The sequence below is a fragment of the Vanessa cardui genome, chromosome 17 (assembly GCF_905220365.1).
Source record: "Vanessa cardui chromosome 17, ilVanCard2.1, whole genome shotgun sequence".
NCBI classification, from domain to species: Eukaryota; Metazoa; Arthropoda; class Insecta; order Lepidoptera; family Nymphalidae; genus Vanessa; species Vanessa cardui.
The window spans coordinates 5,695,278-5,721,509 of NC_061139.1; the positions used below are offsets into that span (position 1 = coordinate 5,695,278).

The 26,232-nt window shown below is 31.9% G+C and overlaps 1 protein-coding gene across 6 annotated transcripts; it reads left to right on the forward strand.

Annotated features, from left to right (window-relative positions):
- The first annotated feature begins 399 nt into the window (after nucleotides 1-399).
- LOC124537106 (probable serine/threonine-protein kinase DDB_G0282963) lies at nucleotides 400-25,930 on the forward strand. Of its 6 annotated transcripts, XM_047113832.1 has the most exons (10): nucleotides 7,571-8,218; nucleotides 15,860-16,192; nucleotides 17,542-17,678; nucleotides 19,429-19,628; nucleotides 20,125-20,243; nucleotides 20,384-20,531; nucleotides 20,714-22,465; nucleotides 24,007-24,381; nucleotides 24,480-24,709; nucleotides 24,790-25,930. In XM_047113832.1, exons 1-10 carry the CDS (start codon nucleotides 8,167-8,169, stop codon nucleotides 25,011-25,013), a joined length of 3,570 nt encoding a protein of 1,189 aa, XP_046969788.1. In that variant the 5' UTR covers nucleotides 7,571-8,166; the 3' UTR covers nucleotides 25,014-25,930. The 6 variants fall into 6 exon arrangements, with proteins under 6 accessions (XP_046969786.1, XP_046969788.1, XP_046969783.1 ...); XM_047113830.1 differs by lacking the exons at nucleotides 7,571-8,218; nucleotides 20,714-22,465 and adding an exon at nucleotides 400-514 and having other exon boundaries at nucleotides 22,816-24,381; XM_047113827.1 differs by lacking the exon at nucleotides 20,714-22,465 and having other exon boundaries at nucleotides 7,576-8,218; nucleotides 22,816-24,381.
- Nucleotides 25,931-26,232: the final 302 nt, after the last annotated feature.

Sequence of the window (26,232 nt, forward strand, 5' to 3'; positions counted from 1 at the left end):
GCTCTATTAAAACTACTATCTTTTAAATTAAATGTTATTGAATATAAAAGGAAAAGGTAGTGACAACAAAATTTTTTTTTTGGATATTTGCGTTTAATATAACTCTTATTTTATTAAAACTGATTTATAGTGCTTATGATGATATTTGTTTATTCTTTTATTTTTTTGTTTAAAAATTTTGTAAAAATATGTCCCGAATTAATCAATAATGAAAATTAATTCTTAGAATTTTTAAGATCTTTATACTGTTATTTATATTTACACATTTAAAGTGACTATTAAATATGATATTATAAGATGTCTAAAATATTTACAAAACATGAAAAGTATATTTCCAAAATAATTAATATTCTTTACTAACGTAAGTCTGTGGGCCGCGAATACATTAACATAACATCTGTAAGTATTCTGTGGCCAATAGGAATTGGAATAGGTTGCTGTCATGCGTCGTCATAGAAACGTTTTCAAAAACTTTTAATTTTTTTGGCCGGGATCGACATGGATATTTACGAAGGTGAGTATTAATTTATAAAATTTAATCGTTATAGAATTTAATAGTGAAGTAATAACATGACCTTCACATATATTATTTACTCTAAGAACCATTTAAAAAACAGTTTGATATAGAAGGTCCTTATTAGTTTTTCTAAGGATGTTTGATTAATTGCAAAAAATAGTGTCAAATTATATTTACAACACAAGAAATGATAATATTAAAGAAATTATACATGAGGATGATAGCATATTACTTAGTAAAATCATATTTTTATCGGGGTCATAAAGATACTTGTGTTGATTTAGGATTTAAACTATTTTGTATTGTTTTTTCCTTTTATTATGTTAAGTAAATATCAAACGTGAAACTAATAATGTTATATTGCTTAATTCCGGTTTATTTTACCTAACAACTGCATATTTTAAACATAAAAAAGGTTGACTTGTATTTCATTAACGAAACGACCGTAATTTGTTAGTGTTATTTTATTAATTTAAAGAATATTGGCTACAGCCTATAAGTAAATACAGTTCAAGATCCATATGCATTGACATTTACTTATAAAAACAAATCTTAGTATCTATGCTTAAAGAATTAATATTGACCGGTACAAAACCTATTATCATTAAAGAGTTACTACTTATGGTAAAGGTACACAAATCAAATATGGTTCAAGCAAGCTTATCGCGGCTCAGTTTCTATGACTTGTACAAATGCAATAGCGCGCAATTCGATGTATTACGTCATAAAAACAAAGGCCCACGCCTTAGCGAGAGATGTAGACGGCATTAATTAATCAAAACGATAACTTTGTTACATTTTAGGGTGTTCATAATTCACATACATTATATTATTGTCTGGTATTTGGATTACAATATTACGATACAATATAATCGTAATACTGCGCTGCAGATAGTTTCGTACCCAGGCCTTCGTTAGAATTTATTCACAGAGCTATTTTATTTACCGTAATAACCTACTTGCAGGAATGTTATTTACGCCATAGCTTACTCTTATGGAAGATCAATATTCGATACTGAAATTGAGTCGCGAAAGTAGAATAAAATATGCCTCTCATAATAATAGGCAAGTGTCAGTTTACATTATGGTGAACGAGGATTATCGCTTTAACATGTGTGTCAAAATCAGCAGTTTGTCTCTAGACTCTACTACAACATTTAACGCATGTTCTAATGACTACGTATAAATTGAAAATAAAGTATCATATAACATTAGTTTAATAATTATAATTATTTTTAACATGTAATAATGTTTCCGTATGTATAATCTAATGGCTAATTATTGCGCTTTAGTGATTAATATCGCCATATTCCTTATAAGAAACTGCGTTAACATGTTATTTGCAATAGCATATAACTATGTAGTTTACAACCGAGTAGCTATACAATAAACATGTTTTATTATTTTGAGTATAATTAATGTTCGATGTAGGTACAGACAAAGGTACGCCCAATTCAATATTTGGTTTTCATATTGTGTCGATTCATGATTGGATCCATCAATCAATAACTGGTGAAAGCGAAAGCTCATGTATTTAGTTGCTGCTTATTTAAAATTAGTTCTTTTCATATTTACTTATCTTTATCGAATGTAAACTGCATGTTCACAATTTATTTGTGCGAGTCTCGCGATACTGCCCACTTGAATCAGATATGTTTTTTGTGATCATCGTCAATTTGAAGTCATTGAACGAATTTGATTCGCAAGATCACGAAATTTATAACAGCTAAAAAGAGAATGGTGACGATACCAATAAATCTTTAGCAGGTTATGTCCTTTTCTGTAAAATTTTTAAGATGAAAAATGTATTTAAAATTGTTTAAATATTATATTTTGTTGTGTATACTTTAAACGTTAATAGGAACAAACAAAAAATTCAATATATATTTTTTATTTGGTTTATTTTTCGCATAATGACGTGATTGCGAGTTCAGATTGGAATTCAATTAATTCCGATCGAGGATAATATTATATTTAAATTACTCGTATTTCCTCAAGCAAGTAAGCAAGGTTCTTAAAGACATAATAATACTTAAAGACAGCTTGTTTTCAATAAAAATCTCTAAATTTCAGTTCTTAATATGTATTTTAAATATAAACCCCAAACATTAAAAAATATAATATATATGTAGTTTAAGAAAAATATGTCTGTGATGTTCAGATATGATAGCATTAGTCATTCAGATTTGCGTGTCGTTTCTTGCCCTCAATCTAAAAGACAGGACGTTGACTCTAAGCATTAAGGCACTGCATAAAGCATTGAATTATTTCGATATATTTTACAGCCTTTTTATTAACCATACGACATTTTATTGATATAACTAGGATGAGTAAATCTTTTCACGTAACCCTTAAACTGAGATAGCCTCGTGGATAGGACACTTGGGACTTACATCATCACCAACATAACATCGGGTTCAATTTCGGACATGTAATAGTAAACGTTTTCATATATTTATAGTTTATTTTATGCTCAGCGATGATATAAATGCGAAAGTGAGTTTTTTTGGTCTCTCACATTACAAAAGGGCAAGAGATCGCGTTTTTTGTGTAGAGATAGTTTATACATCGGAGAGCGGCATAATTACGCCACAACCTTTTCAAAGCAACTAAAAAAGAGCAGACAAGCTGACTATTATAAATAATGAAATATTTATCAAAGTATACACATTATAAAGCATTGAGTACACTAATTATCTCGTTTGCTCGCTTGCTATCGAAATGGATAGTCATTTATTGCTTTTAAAAGTCGTATGCTGTATGTAGTTACAGCACTTGTATAAGTCTTTAATCATAAGTGAATCGGCCTGACCGATATATCAATAGGAAATCGGCATCATTGATCAAATCGTTTATTGCGACCTATTTCACTGCATCGGAGTTGCGTAATAATCTATTATAACATTTAAATTCAAACAAAGATTACTATGAATATAAAATTATTCAGTAATTAAATCCGTACAATGTTTCACGGAATTCGTGTCATACTTTACAGTGAATCTAAAAGTCTGATGAAATGACAACACACTTCTTTTCTAGATCATTCATAATTCATAACTGAATTGGGAGTGAGGTATAATTTAAGCCTAAAAGTGTTAAAACAAAATATAATATATGACAATTTTTTTTTATTGATAATATTGCACAATTTTTGAGTCAGTTCAAAGTTGAAGTTATCCTTCCACGTTGATGAAATGGAACACGTCATTTGACAAACGTCGATCCACGTGGAATACGGAGAGTTGGAAGGTAGAGCGTATATTTGTGGTGTTATACAACTATGATGCAAGCTTATACGCGTATTAGTAAAAGCTTCATTTGATAAAGGAAATGTATACAGAGATTATTTCATCACGATGTTCTACTGCTGATACATACGTAAAATCTGTCTTAGAATTTAATCGAAATCAAATCAGTTTCATCAGAAGTTTTTAGTTTATCTTCGTGCAATTACAATTACATTGAGCAATAGAGATGCGCTTAATGGACACAAGCGGATTATACAATTGGCACTCTAGGCCACTCGCCTCCTAGGCAGGCAAAAAATCAATAACATTATTTTGTGTTTGAAAGAATATATAGGAATATATAGAAAGAAAAGATAAGAGATCCCAAAGCGGTTATCACCTAAATCCTGATATAGTTAATCCGATCCTGTTAACTTAGACATTAAAATAGTATTAATTTGTGTTTTTTAAGGTATTCTATGGATTGTTCATTAGAGTGTAAAACTTTATAGGTATCGTGTAGGAAAAAATCGTTATGAATCTACGCTAATTAATAAAGAAAATAAGAACCTAAAGTTGACCGTCATTGGCCCGATAATGTGAGATTTAATCTGTTCCTACGCTTTGACTGACATGTCACATGTAAGTTACACAACTTATCGCATTGTGGATCGGGATTCAGATTCGTCACATGCCCACGACTGACATATGATTCCAATGACAAGAGTGGATTGTTGTCACGTCTTGATCATTATCCCGTTGCAAATCATTTCATTAGAAAGTGATATATGCATATTATATATGCTCTTCTTTATATTATGTTTATAATGATGCGAGTAATTGTTTGTTTCAAATTTGATTTAAGATTTTTATCGTTGTTACGAGGTTTTTGAACTTATGTTGTTATATGTGTTTATTAGAACAAAGAAATGGTTCGAAAAAGTGACGATGATACCGTATCGAATATTACTTTGTTTAAAATCTATTCGTGAAGTTTCCGCATATGCGGGTACAGATAGACAACGTATTATTGACGAATTTTGTACGGTTACCAATATGTCTACGACTTCAGTTCCATAAAACTTTACATTTTTCAATGTTATTTTAAACTCCCAATTTTCTATAGGTATTATAATTATGTTAAAATATTTTTAATCCATTGATGACGTGTGAAAAAAAAGAAGATAAAAAGTATTTAATCGAAAAGTTCTCTTCGTGTGAACTGTGAATACACAAGATCATTATTACGTGCATACATAATTATGTAAGATATCAGTTTTCACAACAATGGTGAATGTCATGTGTCGACCACCTACGATCTTATTGATAAACGTATACCTGTTGAATGTTGATGTGTGTATTATTTTGTTCTTAATTTCTTGCCGATGTAATTATGTATTTGATAAGTTTATTTTGGGTATTCCCTGGGCTTTATCCATGTCACTATGGTGATGCAATAATAAATTTGTCCCATGGGACTCTTTCAAGATCTGTGTACCCTTCTGTGATTTTGACCGACGCTATTTTTTAACACCATGCTGAGTTATAATACTTACTGTACTTTTTACTTATATGTGTCGAATTGTTTTGAATATTGTTTTTTAGTAATTATTCGTTTAGCATTTTTTCTGAAAAAAAATGTTTGTCTACGTTTCATGTTTTAGGAGTGCACTCATTCGAAAATAAAATGTACTTAATACTTTTAGTTATCTATATTTTGAAATGGTTTATTTCCTTATTTTAATCGTCAGCCGAGGAATAGCAATGTAGGTACACTGTGTTTGTTTTCACAACGTTGTCGAAACACAAAAGCTACGCTTGCGAAACCGAAGTTTCGTCTCACACGTCTAGATCAAAAGTGATTATCCGTTCGACTTCATTACGTCACTTCCTCATTATGAATGCTGAATGAAGTATACAACTAAAACCTGTTTACGGTAGTCCGACTGCATATTTCTTAACTGGTCGTGAACGTGATGCTCTAAAAATCTTTGTTGCGTGAAGTATCTCTTCTTGAGCCCTTATAAGTATCAGGATACAAAGATGTCGTGAACATTATATGTCGTTTAAGAACCGACTTAACCCGTTCTCTTTGTCTTTTGTAACCATTTATGAGTAAGTAAGAAACCTTCCTACGCTTGATGATTAATTTACTTCATTTCTCGGTGAATTTACTAAGATTTTTCATATAGAAATATTTTAAACATTTACTGGTATTTAAGTATACTGGTGCTCCACACCAGTATATATGACTCTTTTCTAAACAACATTAGCTTTTTGGTAAATGTACTATTATTTATATTATCTTGTTGACAATGGCTATTGCCTCTAACCCACAAATGTTAGTCTACAAAAATGCCGGTTCCCTCGTTCGCGTTACCATTTATTCGTACCACATAATGGTATTTATCGAAAAAGTCGATACTCTTTACTAATACTCTTTACTAATAAAATGCGTCGTTTAAAAGTAATAAATAACGGCTCAATTTATCGTGACTTAAGGTAATATAGGTATTTTTAACCATCAAGTAAACATTATTCAATTGTTATAGCATTCCGACCATTATGCATCTAATGAACTATCTTGAGTATGAAATACAGTTCGTTAACATTGCCTGTTTATATTCAGACATAATAGTAGAGGGGGATCTCATCAATACACCGTTGATTTCTTTGTATAATAACAGACTAAAGCAGATATGCGTTTAAAACATGCATTTAAAGAGTGTTTTCAAATACCGATGAATAGTATTGCACTTACCGATCGAACTATTTAAGTAGTTCCTTATAACTTTTTGTATTGTATTTTACTTAGTTTATAACGCAATTGAACATACTGTATTACTTAGTTTATTTAGATGTATAAGACTGATAGGAATATAACAGTTATTTTTTTTGCACATCTATAATATTTGACAGTACACCATAAGGTACCAATTCATTATTGAAAATATAAGAATGAATTTTGACGTATCGATATTACCGATTGTTGAATATGACGTATACGAGTTTTAGATAAAATCCCAAGTCTTAAGTCTATACTACCCGTAACACCGTAGTGTGGACGCATTGGTGCGAGTCGGGACCGCTGCCTTCCACTTGGGTGATTATGTGCGTAAAGGACAGTAGCCAATATATAATGACTAGCATATTGTATAGCCTATACTTACATATATCAGTTATTTAGCGAATGCCTGTATTCAACAAGATAGAGTTCACTAATTTTGATTTGTAGGTCTGTAAACATGTCTGTAAATTTCGTGTATGTATTAATAATATTAAAAATTTAAAATACATATTGATTTTAACATAAATCTGATAGGTTGTTTTAAATTATTGTTTTGAATAAAATTATTCTTATAAATATTAAATATGTAGTATGAAAATCTTAAATTGACAATAAACAACAATCCTCGGATTTATTTTTCCCACGTCTCTTAGTCGTAACTTTTTCGATGAGATCCTTTTGTATTTTTTTGCGCATTTTGTCCCTTTCTGGCCTTAAGCAATTACGTTTTCTAGCCCAGTCGTTCCCTTTGTGATTTATACCCGCCCTTCGGTGAACGGTCTCTTCTCGAAAGTGCCACTCATTCATTCCATTTTTAAAAGGCCCAACGGATACGATGTCTCCGGTGTTGTCACCACTGCTCCAATGAAACGGTTCAAAAGGCATCGTCGTGAGATACATCAGTTACATTCCTGTGCTTATTTGGATATCAGCGGAAACAACATTTTGTTAACGGAAAGAAGTCTTGTTTCGTAGCAATTTTTGTGACAGTGCGTACAGGGATCGGCACTCTATTACTCCGAGCGTGGCGCGTGCGCCGCTGCGTGTTCAGTTGCGGACGCAATACGAACAAGAATAGCCGTCAGTCAGATTGTTCTTGACATCAGGACTTTTAAAATCTTATTATATTTCGTTTAACGTTCCTTCTTCTAAAACTGTGTTTGCCTAAAAATCGTAACTATAATTCGCCTATAAAATTCGATTGAATCAATCGCTTTCGAGTGAAGTTTGAATTTTAGGATATTTTTTTTATCATATGCTTATTACGATACCCAATTGATAAGCATGACTATAATATAGATAAGACTCACAGTGACGCTCGGTTACGCGAACTTCATTTGCTGTAAACCTACTGGCTTAGTTGGTGTTTACATGTCAGGCGTATATTTAGTGCTTGTTTTAGAGGCAACTGAACAGTGATTGTGTTGATACGTATGAGTGATGCGCCTGAACCGATGCAAGTGTAGCGTTGGACCTATTTTCGTAGCACGGAAATAAGAGCGGCAAAAGGAGCAAAAAGCATTCACTACCTAAAAACTTGAGGACGCATACGTCTATGCCGTGTGTATTTTTGTCTGATGTGATCAAATGTCTATAACTGTTAAGTGTAAAGTATTAGTGTTCCAAATTTGAAAATGAAGAAAAGGACGATATCAAAATTGAAATCTTTATTCGGATCGAAAAAAGGTATGGAATATACTGTTCTTGACTCCTAATAAGAAACTCTAGTGTTACAGGGATTGTACGCGAGAATTTGTTTTCCGATTTGTCACGTGCGAGCAATTACTCGTCACATAAACGCTTTTAAACCTTGTTAGTTTTGAATAAATATAATCTTAATCAAACTAATCAACAAATTACTCGTCAAGGTATATTTCTCTTATAATTTTCTTAGAACATTTTTTGCAAAAAAATATTAAACGAATGATATAATTATACGTAATACAAACACTCAGTAAGTTATTACAAAATAACTTGTATTGACTTAAACAAAGTAAGTACAATACTACATTCAATGTAGCTGCTGAATTCTTAATAAAACCGCTTCGTGATATAATAATTTTGCATATATTCTTGTATGTTAATAATAACGCAGGTAATTATATTAAAATATTACAACATTAATAAAGACATAGCATGCGATTTCGAATCGAACGCTTTGTCGTCATGCGACGAATTAATGATAATAGAACTATAACAATTAATTCAGCAATAGGTGATTAAAATTTCGCTAGCATTCTTATATATCGAGAATTACGCTTTGAATTTTATTAACTCGCATTACTTCACGCTATCCTGCAGCTGGGACAGAGTTTTATTATTTCATTGAACGCACAGCCATCCCGAGATGGGCAGCTGCTGGTTCGGGTTTGACAACAACTAGCGAGACTGTGATTTTAAAAGGCGCTATAAATCTCAAATTCATTTAAAATAAGTGCATTATTTATTGCGACATCAATCGCATAAGTCAATTAACCGCTGCGAGTTCTAATTTGTTAAGACTCTTTCAACGTATTCTTAAATTAATCTCGTTTAAATTTAACTAATTGTAATCCTAGCGATCAGTTTTATGTGAATTGTGTGTCTGGTGTTTTTGTTATTTTATTATATGTATTTGTTTAAGTGTGTGTGTTAATATGGGATTGAGAAATGGATGATTTTCTTGCAAAAGATGAATACGGGCTGTTCTCAGCCATGATAACCTAAACTCGCGGAGTTAGGTGTATAGAGCCAGTGATAAGCACGTGTTGTAAGCACTGCGATATTGGAACCTGCTGTTTACGCTTATTGTTTTGCGTTCAGTGCTCAAGATAGCGCGCATAACGTTGCGAGTTTTCTTGGATCTTGTTTTATTTTAACAATAATGCTTTCTTGTTTTTGTGGTAATCGTAAAGCAGGTGAGATTTATATCATATTTATCTAATTTAGAATGACTGCGTTAAGTGACTTACCTATGTGTAATTTTTTTAATTATTAAATAAAATACTGAAATACTTTTTCAAAAACCCACATTTTTAATATTAATATTTTTTTAAATATTAGACAGTAAAATGAAGTAGGTCTTTTAAAATATTAAAATAAAATATTATTTTATCATCTCTATCAAATATAAGTATTAAAAATACGTTTGTCATAAATGCAAATAGAAGCTAAAGGTCACAAGTGTCACGTGTGTAATCAACTCTACCTACAATCTATGCGGTTTTAAAAACATTTACGATTTTCCTCAGTACGTCAAATTATTTTAAAATGTCTTCATATACTACTAAAACGTATATCGTTAACCAAATATTTTTTATCTGTAACTGTTACAGTGTAATCAGGTAACCGAAGCACATTAAATTTCAGTATCAGCCGTTAAAACGAAAAATAAATAAATGGTGAATGTTTTCTTTATTTGTATTAAATTGTTGTTGGTTTAGTGGCTGGCTTATAAAAGTCTCGACAAATAGTTATTTTCTCTAAAGAAAATAGTAACATGCTGGATTAATAAAATTGGCAACGTTACCGTGCCTCAGTTTACACGTTAAGCGTTGCCCATGCGCATGAAATCTTTTCGACCATATCGGATTGTTCGCCCCTTGGATTATGAGAAAGAGAGAACACAGACAGTGTACTTGTTGGCGGACGCATACCTAAACTACCAAAACTGAGTATTAAAGATGCTATTTTTCAATGATAATAGGTACCGTGGCCGAAACCGATCAGGACGACATAATAAGAAACAAACTTCAATATTTAGTAATATCTAAGATTTACATACAGCATTATATTATATCATTAATTAACAAAATAATAGAATTCGGTACTGCATTACAGGATAAAACCTACTGGAATGATAGATTTGACACCTATAAAACGAGTGGCTTTTTGGGCGGTAAATTGTGATAATCGACAGTTACATAAATAGTTGCCAATTGTCACTTTGTGGTTTTATTTTGGTTGAAAAGGCGAATAGGCTAGGTAAGGTTAAGAGTTTTTTGTATTTTATTTTGTAAAATTAAGTAAATCATATCTCAAGAATATTTCTCGCGAACCGGTAGAAAATAAGAAACGTTTGACGTATGAACAAATAATATGATGGAAAGTGACAAATCGTAAACACTATTTTTATCATCCATATTATATATTACACATCATCTCTTTTGTTAAACGATATTTGAGACAAGAATATTAGTTTTCATAATATGAAATCGCGGACGAGTTGCGGCTCAGCCAACGTGAACGTAGATAGATTTCTATTTGTCTATTGGAAATATGAATCAGATTGCTTTCACTATATCGAGATAAATTTCAGGCTACTTTTTCATACTTAAAAAGTTACAAAATTTAATGTACCTACATTTCTTAAGCAGAAATTATTTTATTCTATTGCTTAACATTTACGGTAGCTTGCTCTGAAAATGAATCTATATAATATGAGAACAATGTTCGTTAGTTTATTTTTTATCTTTCATAGATCGTAATGAGAAGTTCTGACTAAATTCTACCATACGTCTAACCAGCCAAATCTTATTGACGTAAGAAGCGTGAACCAACAAAGCAAACTCTCACCCTGTTACCGACTTGCATATGTGTTTCTCACGAATATACTTGAGATAAAAGATGCGGTCTAACGTAACCTTTCCGAAGAAAGTGTCCGACATTGTCTAATCAAGTATTTAATGTCTGAAACGACGTGCGAGACTTTTTCCCACGTAACATAACAGCTCGAATAAACCTCTGCGGTTTGTGGACAATGCGTGAAAATTGGAAATTGATGATGTTTTATTTTATTATTTGCTGGAGACCGTTTAGATCATAAAATATTTTTACGACAATGCTACTGTAGATTTAAGAAAATATCTCTTTATATAATATGATTTTGATATATTGATTGATTGATTTGATTTTGATCTTCAAATAATCTTTGATATTAAGCCTCAATTTTTACGATATAAAGATTTGAAATGCACCAAAATTAGTACACGTAGACGGATGTACGTACTTGTTATGTCCGTTTAACTGTATTTAAGAACAAAAATAAATTAAATTTATTTCCAAACCGAGAGCTCTCATGTTTTGTAGAATTAAAGTATGTTACCACGAGCATATAATTAAAGGATGATCCAGATGTTTCTCAGGAACGTCGCTTATCGTTCAAGACCTTTTGATATTAAACCTGAACTATTTTCTCGTTCATTTATGTTACCTAAACTGTATCAGATACAATTTTTGTCACTCGTCACAAAAAGATGGGTTACGTCAATTCGATGTTGACATTCTGTTATGGGATATCATCAACGTATAATGTTTCTTTGTTTCTGGTGATTGTACATCGTATCCATTTCATGGTTAATATTCACTTTCACAAATTATTTCACTAATACCTACATGACATTCGTGGATCTATAAATGTTAGTTTCGTGCAATCTTCATTCGTAATATTTACTTAAGTGTTACTTTGCGCTTTATTGCGTTTTCTGGTGAATCATAATTCATAACTTTAACCCATAAGTTACGCTTTCCGCTATAATTCCAAATAAATGAGTTTTCGTAACAATAATTTTTTTTAATAGTTTACAGTCACAGAATATTTCTGTAAAGTATTTTTTATTCGTATTGATTGGATACAATGTTCTCTTGAGGTTAATAAACTTATTTATAATTTATCGCGTCAAGTAGATACTTAATTCTTTTGTAGTTTGTATAAATATTCAAAACATTTTGTGGCTTCTTCGCAATTGTCAAAGTCTTTTTTGGGAGTTTTTCTTAAACAACATTAAAATCAGATTTAACATCTGATTTTAATGAATCGCTCATTAAAATTAGTCTTTTCGTCATATTTATTAGATAAATATAATATATATACACACTATACATTTTTTATGTATGTGAAAAAAAAATAATTGCGACTACATCGGACACATTAAACAAAGAAATTAAATTGAATTATTGAACTAAAATCGCGTGCGGTCGAGATCAGTTTTTTTCAGTACATCTAACATGGTACAGTAGTTTTTGGATTATATAAACTACATATATCATCTTAAAACAATGTAAGAATACATTTTTTGCCCTCTTATTGTTCACATACAGTTATGCAATTGTTTAAATTAGGATGTTTTTTAATTTCTTACGTTATTTTCCTTTAGAAATTAGCAATTACGTATAACAGCATGGTATCTACAACTTAGTCACACCCTTCAAATTTTCCCTTCGTTAATGTACCAGGCATCGCCCAGCACAGACGACCCTCAAAATGTCTTATCCATCCCCTCTGATTTAAATTAAGACTGTATTTGACAATCTTAAATTTCGTATGAGTTAATAAAATTTTTGCCTTCATAGTATTCGTCGCATCTTTGATGACATTCAGATAAGAACCTTATAAAATATCAGGGCTATCAGTAAAATTCCACAAGCCTTTCTTTAGATGTTATCGTTATTCAGAATATTAAGGTCAACGCAATTTCGTGCTATTAATTAAGTAAGACGATGTTTAAGTCATGAACGTAATATTACTTTAATATTGATAGTAGCCTTCTCAAATGGCAGAGAAGTAAGGCCTCCTAGGTAGGTATAGCCCGTTCCAATTCAAGTAGGAAAAAAGATAAACCATAGACTCATGTATTTCATGCTTGATTGATCGATGTAAAATGCCATTTTTTCGCAAATCCTTAATAAAACTCTTGACAAATGATATCGCGTCATTTTCCTGTCAAATGTTGTTCATTTCTTTTGCCTTTCTCCTCTTATGGTTGGAATAAAGTATAAATCAAGAAGTAGGACATTTACTGGATATATTATAAGTAATAAAAAAATATCCTTCATCATATTTTTTAACAAAAAATCGATCAGATATGTGATTGAAGAACCTTAACTGATTAACCCAATACATATGCATGAATCAATGTGTCTGATTGTACGTTGTGGTACAGACAGCAGAGTGCAGGGTCGGTAACACGAGACGCTTGCTCGGCGCTCGTTACTTGCACTGAATCCTTTGATGTGCTTCGGACTGTAAGTTGGCAGACAGCGGTTCGCTTGTTAGTCGTTACGGCTCCGTGTTAAATAAAACCTGTAGTAATTTACGTTCGCGGCACGCGTGAGCGATGTGCTTGGCATAATTATCGGATTTATATTTTTAAGTATGGGAACCTCGAATATCTTCTCGGAATGGTAATAATGGTTAAAACCCTGTCGGCGGTTAAGCGTTGAGCGTCACAAACAACTTTTTGTCTGTATAACTTAATACCACTATTATAAAAATATATTTATACCTACACATGTTTATTGAAATATGTTAATGCGTAAAATTATAATCTTAAAATTAGAATTCCGTAAAAAATACTTTTAGAGATACTATTATTATTTAAATGAATATTATAAATTTTGTAGAATGATATGGCCTCAAATCTATGGATGGTTAAAAAACTGGAAGATGATTTCCATTAGATGAAATTATTTATTAACTTTTTAATAAACTGCTCATTTGATATACATTTTAAATATATTATGTAGAAAGGTCCAGCCAAGGATATTTTATGATACCGGTTTAAACTTCTCTCAAATACACTTCATAAACTTTATATGCGCAGTCGTCTATGTGGATTAAATCTATATATCCATTATAAATTATAGTTTAATTAACAGATCTTGCGTTATGTAACGAAGACTCAAAAGGTGCTATATACTTATTTTTCGTTGTTAAGTCAAGCGGTTCAAGGTCGTATAACTGGTTTCGACCTGAATGAAATTTCTCAATATAAACATAGTCGCATAAAGTACACATGACATAAACTTCAGCGATAAAGGTGTGTCAACATAACCGGAATCGGGTGTCGTTGAATGTGATTATGAAAAGGAAGCGGCTACTCAATGTCGAGTTTGAACCCATTAACTGAATACAAAAATAGAGGACCCATGCCTTTATTAAAATTTTACATTTCGTATGAGATATTAGGAATTGGTGGGTCGTAAAAGCGGTTTATTTTTAATTTGTTTCGCCCGTATCTCTATTGTTTATTGAGGATAATTACTAGATATCTTGCTTAATGTATTTACATAACATCCGCAATGATACGATACGTTTGCATTACAAATTTGTTACACATTATTTAAAATTGTTATTCTAACATAGGTATGTTACGTCGATTGCTCTTGTATATTTTGAATCGATTCTTGCTTTAATTATAACCTATTTCATTAATGCATGCGTTTATTTGATTGATATGATATATTTATCTCGCTGAATGGTTTTTTGCTCAATTCTTTTACTATTTTACTGTCACTAAAAATCGCGTGACTCTACGCTAGAATTGAACAAAATCGATACACAGTTTGTAGTGGTTGCGTCATGTTTACCTTCTCGATGCCCTTGCAGGCGTATCGCAATGAATTTGTAGAATTTTAATGTTTTATGGACGAGAAAAAACACCATAAGTTTCAGTTCAAAAATAATAGTTAGTCTATTTGTGTCTTGACTTACTATAAGTAATTTAATTTGTATCATTTCAAGTCAAATATGCTAAATAACTAAATAAGATATTATGTTTACGTTGCATGCTGCGAAACATTTTCATATCTGTTATTGTTGTAATATCTTGTGATAAAAATATTTCACACATGCAGGCGTATTGCATATGTGACAAGCAAACAAACACTGTAATGCAAATATTCTTGCAATGTTTAACTACGGTTCGAGCACAAATTATTGTCACTTCACACATTCCTTGACACAATTGTGGTTTGTTCTTTTTTTTAAATATTTTAGTGTATTTCACATGCTTACTTAAAACTTACATATTCTATGGCATCTATACTAAAAATGTCTGTAACCTCTTCACTCTTAAAGAACGAAACCGATTTAGATTTGGTATGGAGATAGTTTAAGTAACGGGATAAGACATAGCTACTTTTTTAATATATCTCAAGGGCGTAAAATGGGTGTGACGGTTTTTATGCTGTAGGCAAAGTTTTATAAATTTCGTTCGGGTAAAGCCGCCGATTGACGTGATAAGACATACCGACTACATACCGTTATGTGTATATAAAATACTAGCTAAAGTCAATTAGACTTTTGAATCCTCATTTATCAAAATGTATTAAGTGAAGCTATCACTCTTTTGGAATGCATATTCTACTAAGAAGAACCGACAAGAAACTCAGTAGTTACTCTGTATCAATGTTTAAAAATTCAAAGTCATGTTAGTTAAATACTTAGTTACGGACAAACTAAAGAAAGAAGTTATGAGTTCAGTTATAATACGATGTAAAAATGTTGAATTGGATATTATTGTACTCTATGTATGTTATTATATTCATGAAACTTTACAACTGTTTCAGGCAAACGGCAACAAGAACAACAGCAATCCTTAAAGTCTTCCCGCTCGCCGTCTCCGGACCTTAACAGTCCGGCTTCCACCGGCAGCGAATCGTTCCGGCCGATACAACGGACTCCACCTCCAACTCGCGTTGGGCCTCCGCCTTCCCCTCCAGTTCCTACGAACCCGATAGTTCCTGTCGCCCCTGAACCTTCCGGTCCCTTACCTCTGTCGCCATGTCCTGTTTGCGGACGGACGTTCGTGCCCCAGTCGCTAGCGAAACACGTCAAAATATGCGAGAAGATGACCGTGAAAAAACGAAAAACCTTCGACTCCTCGAGACAACGACGTGAAGGTGATTATTTAATTACTTATTTATCCTTAAGCTGCTGCACGATCTTGTTTGCTTTTTGTACACAAATACTCAAGCGCTTTTGTGTGGTTGGATAACTAAACACTCTTTATGAATTAGGAATTGTTTATGACGAAGAAAATAATGAAACACAACCATTAGTAGAACCCTTTGATGTGGTGATTTGTATTCCAAGTACGATAATACTTTGGATATTGCGTGTTTATTCGTTTTAAATGAATGTATTGATATTTATTATTCTTTATTTTGTGGGTGACAAGGGATGGACTCCTTGAACGATAATATATTTGGTGAGTCGGTGAACATGTACATGACATTCTTTGCGAAGTTAACTGTCACTGTCGAATGTGAACGTTTTACTAACCAGTACCTACAAACATCAAGAGCAAATCATGCTACATGTTTGTGTATTCCAAGTTGTTACTAAATCTAGAATGAAGTAGCTTACATTCACATGAATACTATATCACTATTGACCTACAAGTCTACGAGCTGAATAATATGGTTATTAGGACAGATGAATTTTATATGCTAGGTCGGAATGGGTACCGTCGTTCTAGAGACTCGTGAAAGTTGACTTGATCTTATTATCCCCTTTCGGATGTATGAGCTTAGAACTCGTTTAATGGGACTTTAAATAAAGAATAAATAAAACAGCTATACGCAGAATATACGTCAAACTGAGAAGACTTGTTTCAATTATATTAAATATATTTATTTCCATTTTTTGAAGATCTTATGTTTCATTTATTTTATTTTTTGAAAATTTTCATTACAATATTGACATAGTAATAAATAAATTAGCACATACAAATAGATATATAATTTTGCGGAATATTTTGTGTGTAGTGAGAATCGATAGTGACAAAAAGTGTGCTTAGAATATTAAAACACAAGGTCGTCTATTAATTTGGAAGTATCCACTGGGAGTATGTATGTACGTCACACATATATCTAACATTTGTCTGTGCAATGTTAAATATTATTGAATGATATTTACATATAATATTTGTGGTATAACACAATCGCAGAAGTCTCTACATTTGCATAAATGTGTGGTCGCGCTAACTTCGGTAACTGACGCCCACGATAGTCCATCTAACTTGCTTAGCTGAGCATATGGTTGTCATGATTCATGTTTATAATTAAGCATTGTAAGCGATAGATTGCTGTTTGTTCCACCTGTTATGATCTGTGTCTGCGATAAAGAGCACGTCATCAAAACTAATATTTACACAATATTGTTCTGTTAATGCAATTCATTCAACTCGTAAGAACTCTGTTACACTGTGATACACGTTAGCATGTTTACGAGGTGTAACAAATTGCAGGCACGGACTTAGAACAGTACTTGCCAAAGAATTTCGGTCTTCCAGAAAACAGTCCCTTCCTCGAGAAGAGTCCGCCGAACACTGCCAAAGCTGCGCCGAAACCTAAAAATCATTCTGTGAGAAGTGCTATTATGAAGGTAAGAATATACAACATATATTAATCGATTTTGTATCATCAAACAAAATACCTTAACGGAGCTATCGCAAATTATTAAAATTAAATATCTCGTATTATACTATATTATTAAATAAACATTTAAAAGAGCTGCATCTGGATAAATATAATGGATACATTTAAATTATATTTCCTTGTTTGAATCTGAAGTGCTTGTTTTCATACTTCTTGACATTTTCGATATATATAATTTGAAAGAGGAAAATATACCTTTCAAGTTTTCTAGGAACGCGGTCTTTCTCATTTAAAAATATGTTCATGAGGCCATTTTGTAATGCTAATTGGTACTCATTAGTGTTGAATCTGTATACACTGAGTGCTTTTGTGCTTGAAATAAGTAGTACAGCGTTATGACTTGGTATAACGAAAATAGAATAATCACACTACATTATACATTATTACAATCTTCAAATATTTTCTAATTTTGTTATATATTTGTCTCAAATACATTAGTCGATTTATAGAGCGTCAAGGCTTAGAATACCTTCATTACCCAAATTTAAAAACATTTTTAATTTATTTTCATTATTGTTGAACCTATGATTACTAAAATCGCGGTTAGAACAAAGACAGACGGAATGAGCACGAGAAAAACATTTCTCGAATTTAAAATAAAATATGCTCAATTAAGAGCAAGTGAATGGTGACGAATGTTAGTGAATTTTATTACAAAATTATAGAATTAATTAAAGAAAACGTATATATTGCTTTCGAGCTACTTAAGACGGTGATGTTGATCTTGAGGCCTCGTATATATAGCACTGAATCCATATCAGTGCCGGACCGCAAACATACCAAAATCGTACCGAAGCTATGTCGCATCCACTTCGAAGCGGTGCCTTGTGTAAGCCTTACATTGAATAGAGCCAGTGAGCACAGTGCAGTAGGTTAATATCATCATAAATGTGTTAAAAAATATCCAATTGGTTATTTTAGTCTTTTCTACAAATAACAGCTAAAATAAATGAACATGCGTAGAATATATTGAGTATGTTTTAAATTGTTAACCTACTGAGAAGACAACGGCAAAGAACGAGGTGTTTAATAGTTAATATATCAGAAGTTTCAAGAATTACTATACTAAACCGTAATGTGCATTTTTGACTCAAATCGTACTGTTTTTTATTATATAACTTACGGTCCAGGTCCGATGAGATAAAACTTATAAAATATAATGATTGTTTCTGGGAATTCAATAAAATAAACTCGAACATATAACGTTCAATAAATTTATGGCTTGCACCAATGATGTTCTAGTAAACAGATATGTCATTAACGCGCAAAAAGTGAAGACTAGTTAACGTCCTAATTGGGACGTTTGCCTTTGGTCGTTTTACGTAGTAATATGTTATAATACATCATAATTACGTAGAAATACGTTTTGCGTAATTAAAACATCTAGTTATCCCTTTAACTTATTGTTTTTATCAAGCTATCATTTTTACTTGTAACGAAATGTAAAATAAACGTTCCCCGGCGCGACACACTTTTTTCTGTTGTTTAGTATGGATATGATATATCTGTTTATTAGAATATCATTGGCTCGCACCAATGCCGAAATTTTAGGCATTACATAATTTTTTTATCAATATAATCTTTAACATCTCATTAGTAAATCAATAAGGTAAGAGAAGCAATATAAAAAATACTCTATAAAATAAGGATATAAAACACTTCAATGGTCAATATTTGTAAAGTGTGTAAACTTTCAGCCCGCGGCCGATCTGCAGAAGTGCCCGCACTGCAATCGCGCGTTCGGCTTGCGCGCTTTCGAGCGTCACGTGGAGTGGTGCGCGGACAAGGCAAAGATCTTGCCGGCGGCGCCCGGCCAGCCTCCCCCTCACATTGCTGATGCGAAGCAGAGGCTCAACGCTCGCACGCAGTATAAAGCACCCCCAGTTCGTGGAAGACGGTAACTATATCATTTACAGAATACAATAGCCTAGTCGTAAAGGGTCGCCTTGAAAAGATATGTTTAATTAATACAAAAATTATAATAATCACAATCATCATGCATGTATTCGATACATCGAATCGCTTTAAAATCGAATGATATCGGAATCTCAGATATAATCGATTAATTGTTGACGAGTAACCGTTTTAAATACATCTAAAAAACTATGAATAACGTCGATGCATTCAAAGCACGATAACATTAGACGCATGAAACATGCGTCGTCGATCAAAGATTTTAACTAGTCTTCAATACAAAGAGAAATGTAATAAAATTGGTTTCTATATTCCATATTCCTTGCTCTGCATTATACATTAATTTCTATGTCCTTTAATGTGGAAAATGTATTCTTACCCTAGGTATACTTGGTACGAATCCTAGCTTCGATGTAGCTAAGTGTGTTATAATAAGGAATATATGTTTATGATTTTAAATATATTTCTATATTTTCAAGGTCCTCACAAACACGTGAAAAATCATCGAACAGTCGGTCCGCATCAGTGGAATCGACACGCGGTATCTCTCCGCCTCGTGAGTACGGAGACTACAGACACACTCGTACCAGAGCCTCAGGTATCGTTGTTAATTTATTCAATACACCATTTCGCTATTGCAATAAGTGTAACAGATTAAAGACTTATTTGTCAACGAGATCATTCAGTATTAAATACATTGTGAGTCAGTAGATGTATATTGTTGTAAAAAATCGACAGAATCCACGTCCAGTAATGACTACCACGAAGAAAATACAGCGCACGTTCCAGTTATTAGAAACTCAAGAGTTGGTCAAAATAACTCATCGGGAGATGCAAATGTTAAAGCCAGGCAAGCAAGACTTGCCAGAGACCTAAGCAGCTCCAGGTATTATACTTCTTATTTTTTACTATTCATCCCAGTATATTGTCTCATGTAGCGAATAAGGGGAAAGGAAGGATCTATGGTTTTTTTTTTTCAAATATATTTGAGTGAGATTTTTCATTCCTATCTCCTTGTTTGTAATTTTTTTCCAAAATTATTAAAATCCTTCCTTTCCCATTCCTTAGACCGATCCAAGAATCTGATCCAATCGATATCCAACAAACCAATACAGACCTTAATATTAAAAAAGATGATAAAAAAAGTAAGCCCAAATCCAGATTTAATATAAAAAAACGAGAACAACTAAAAAAGCTCGAAGAAATAGCTAACAAATATAATGAAAAGAATCAAAATGTACAGAAAGATAAATTAAAGAATAGAACAAAGAGTTTAGATAAAAAAGATGTGAAAGATCCAAAAAGTCAAATTCCAATACCAAGGAAAACAAATCTAATAAAAGAGAAAAAAGGAATCGAATCACAAGTTCTAGTTAAAACTAATAATGTAAACACTATTGAAGCAGAAGAGCAACCTACTTCTTCGTCACTTTCCAGACAAAATGATAGTTCATCAAATGTTAAAAATAAAGTAAGAACTAAACAAAAAATTAAAAAAGACAGTACAAAGAAAATTGAAGAAAGTACGATGAGTTTAGATAGCCTCGACAATGGTCCATTAAATACGAATAGAGAAAAAAATAGTCAATCAGTGGGAATAAATACAGAACTTTTGTGTCCTTGTATACCTTGTGTGATATATGACAATTCAGAATATAAACCAGTGAACAAAAAACGAAACAAATCACTACCGAAAAACAAAATAAAACTAGTAAAAATTGATAATTCTGAGTCACCCGTAGAATTGCTGTATAAAAATCCTAAAATACTAAGTTTTTGCGATGTTGAAAGTGATAAGACTTGTAATGAAAATATTATCCTATCAAACGAAAATTTATCGTTGATCAATTATAACCAAGCTAATTTAATCGAATGTAAATCTTTTACCGATGATTCTTTAACTGAAAATAATTTAGAAAAGGAAAAGGCTTGTGAAGATAAAAATACAACTGTATTTAACATACATTATATAAACTATATAGAACCGAACAAGAATTCTTCAAATGATAATATAGTAAACAGTCTATCTAACTTATCAGCAGAAAATATTGAAACTAATTGTGAACACGATCTAAGTGCGGGAAGTTTTGAAGATTCATTTGATATTAAAAAAGATGTTAGTGCAGAGGCAGATACAGTTTTAGTTTCTCGTCATAGTAGTGGTGACACCTATACAAAATTCACGGAAGATCCGGCTGATTTAGAGGAATTCCTTAGTATAACAGATAAAATGATTAGTGATAGTAATGAAAAAACACAACTCGAAATAAATAACATTGAAAAATCTGTTCAAAATATTCATACACCACGAACGGATTCGATTGAATCAATGAATGGAAAACTCTCTGAAAATAGCACGAAAGATACTAACAAATCTGGACCTGTTTTCTCAGACACTTTAGAAGAACTAAAGAGTAACTTAAAAGATCTTTTAAAAGAAGCAGATCACGAAACAGACAATTTAAAAATTTACAATGAAACGAAAGAATCTGAATATAAAAAAAATGTATGTGATATGGAGCACATTACAGTATATGGACTTAAATTTTATGAACAAAAACAGACAGTAGAAAATAATTTAGTAGAAGAAAGACCTTCGGAATTTAAGTTACCGTCCATAAATAAAACTAATAAATTTTCGCAAAACGATAAAGATAAAAATGTGCATAGTAATATCTATAAAGCAAATAGAAATTTTAGAATGTTAAAACATAAGAAAAGAACGAACAGCGAATATCGAACGTTTATCATAAAAGAAAACCAAGAGGATAATTGTGATGAATCACCGCCGTTAAAGTTGCCTCGCATCGAAAATAAAAGGTCTTATTGGTTATCCCTTAAGTCTTCTATCTACCCATCTATATCATTCACGGTTATGGCATATTTCAAATATATTATTTTTTAGATAATTCCTCTTAATATTTGTAATTATTAAACAATAATAGATAAAACAATATAGATATGTACAACCTTAAGATTATTATAAGACACACCAGTTTTAAAAATAAATCGAAATATGCTTTAATCCGTAAATGAAACTTACATTCATGCTACTCAATGTATTTTTAATTATATACGATTACTATCGGGATGTTGAAATACATTAAATGTTTTGATAACATGAACATATCATCCATATTAAAATTGGAAAAAACATTTAAAATTTTCAGGCTTGATGATAATTACGATCCCTTCGTATCAGCAGCAAAACAGATGAAAGAACTCATGTCCTCTGATACTAATATTCCCAAAAAGAATAATAATCCCAAAGATTCCAATAGAACCCTGCCTAGTTTACGTCCTAAAGATAAACTGTCTACAAGTTACCGTACTGAAAACACTAAAATGATAAAAGACACTATAAACAAAACATATCAAAAAACACCCACATTGCAACGAATGAAATCCTTCGGTAGCTCAAATAACGACAATAGTAGTCATTCCTTTGGCGGTAGGTGTAGCTCGTTCAGATTAAACCGGAACGATAAGAAACCTAGTCAAAAACTTAATACGACTTTTACTAAATCGAGTAAAGAAAATATTAGTTCCACTGAAAAATCTTACTTGTGTCGTAACAGCAACTTAAACCGCTCTTTTTCGAGTTATTCAAATTCAAGTTATAGTACACCTAAGTTAAAAGACAAAATTCCCAAGATATCTCAATCCATGCATCACGGTTTTCAACGTAGCACCATAAAACAACCTCTAAAGTTAGATAAAATAAACAAAACCGATGAAAAGAAAGATTTTGTTAATCTCGACGCTATACTTTCTTCTGACAATACTTCAATGACTGACAGTAATTATATAGACCCGCGACTTATTAATGAAAATGACAATTTACCGATAAATGTTAATACAATATTGAATAACCCTGATATAATAAGTAGTATGGAATCTTTGCTAACGACAGAAAATTTACCCGCGAAATTTGATTCATTTAGTGCAGTCAAAAGTAACGAAAAAAATAATGTAAACGATTCATGTAACAAAATTGATAAAAATGAAAATTACAACAACAATAAAATGAATCCGCCATTATTAAGCGAATTCAATTCTCAATATGAAAAAATGATGTCATCTTTAGAACAAAGTATAGCTTCAAAAACTTCAATAAGAGACGATGATTCTCTTTGCGAAGACTTTGATTTGGAAGAATTTATGATTTCTTTCGATGAAGAAGTCCATAAACAAAAAATTGAAAATAAGCGCACATGTAGTTCAACAACTAGAATAGTCGCGAAATCGGATCTTTCAAATAATGTCAGTAGTGAAACAAAAGTTGTAAACTCTCCCAAAGTAGTAAATAGTGGTAGAAATGGTTTGATTCCTGTTAACAAATCGAATTCTCTTATTTTTAGCAGTAACAATATAGTAAGTGATAAAATTTTCCCATCCTCCATTAAACGTTCCACCTCCCTCCTTGACTCCATTCAAAAGAAAACCGGAACTAAGATAGATAATTCAAAAGGTCGTCACAAGACAGACCAACTTGAAGATGATCTGATGCAATCTTTAAAAGATTTTGACAAATTCTATGAGTCCGAAAGGATTGAAAATCAATCTTCGAATAAAGAGGTTGTCAATAATAATAAAATCGTATATAATGATAAGTCAAAGAAAGAATTTCGTCGAAAAGTGGACCACAAACCTAACAAACATGAAACCAACATCAACGGAAACTACACACCAAACGGAAAATCCACCAATGATTCAGCATATAGCAGGTTAGTCAGGTAATCAATTAATTGGAATTATTTCACAGCTACTAAATATAAAAGTACAACATTTAAGTGCGTATTGATAATAGATTAATGATATTTTATATTTTTAGCCTAAATAGAATATCCCCGTCAAAGTTATCTTTGTGTAATGCAAAAGAGCAGAACGGAGTCACGTCTCATGAACAAATACCTGTTGGTTCCGATTCAAACAGTAGCCACAAAGATGACGTCCGCTCAATTTCCAGTGAAGAATTTTTAGCAATGGAACGGTCAGCTGAGCTTGACGGTCCAATACCGCGTACTGAAACACACAAGGAACTAGAGACCCCTGCAATTAACGGTTAACAAACAATTAAGTTTATTATTTATTTTATTAATATTCATGTTTCCTTACTTTAATACTTTAAAATATTTTCACAGATAAAAGAGTTAGTTCCCGGGCGTCTTCTAGGCACAGCCCTACATGGAGACAACGGCACGAGACCCTGAGCTCCAGTGGATCTGAAACATCTCTGCACCGACAACGCAGAGACTCCATCCCCGCACCGCGTCTCTCTCGCTTCTGTCACGAGTGCGGGAATAAATTTCCCGTGGAGACGGCCAAATTTTGTATCGAATGTGGTGTCAAAAGACTTGTAGTGTAATCAAAGTTACGGTGTGGATGAGCGATTTCTAGTCTAAATAATTGTTTGAGGTTTGTGAGCTACGCGCGTTGTCACGTGCGAAACATTTGCCAATTATAGGCGTCATGTCAATTTGTTTTCGGTGAATAAACTATATGGAAAAGAGTAATTTTTGCAAACATGCACTTTTAATTACATTTTCATAGTAAATATGACAATTAAGAAATATTTTAGAACGACAAATTGACTAAATGCAAATATAAGTATTTATTCGCTTTTGGGATTTAAAATACATCTGTGGTTGGTTTACACAGATGGTTTAAAATAGATCTCTATTAATATATTTACAAACCTAATACTTTTCGATTTGCACAAATACTGAAGAAGAATGTAAAATTCAATTAAAATAGGTATCTACCATATTTTAATTGATTGATCTATTGTTTTATAGTGTCGCGTTACCAAAATTTATATGTCAAACTACCCTTTTGAATAAGTGCCTTTACATGTTAGGAAAGATTGTATGAAACTTATGATACCCATATAATATATTTTACCATTTAATTATTGTAATCTGGGGCCAGCAGCTTTTAATTTAAATATCTGTGATAAATCGGAAAATAGATCAAAAAACGAACAACTCGCAAGTTAAATACAATGGAAAAATTAAGTGCCAATTTTGCTTTTGGTTTGAGTGGAATTTTGTGAATCTATATTTTTATTTATGTTTTGTACTTGTTGGTAAATGTATTTTGTTTTTTAATTTTTTAGTTAAACTTCCAAGATTTTTAACTCTTTTAACATCTCTTCTACGAATGTAGCCATTTTTAACAAGACTGATTTGATTTTCAAATATTTGAAAGTATGATCCTTACTGACTGTTATAATGAATTGTTTTAATAATTATTACATCATAATAAATTAACATTGAAATTTAATGGTTTTATTTCTTATTATTCAAACTTTAGTTAGACACCATTATCATGAGTAACAAATCAGGGAATTTTATCAAAAAAACAGTGAAAAATTTATATCACTAAACACATAGGATTTAGTTAGGCAACCCATTTGCAATTTACTGGTGTAATCAGGGTAAGAAAAAGTTTGTCACCTTAAGATCTACTTTCGTGTGCTCTGTGTGAGCGAAAATTTACTTTACCGATCAAGAAAATATGACACTGACAGACATATTTTAACAATTCAGTAGAAGATATCGTATTTAATTTGAATTTGTAATGAA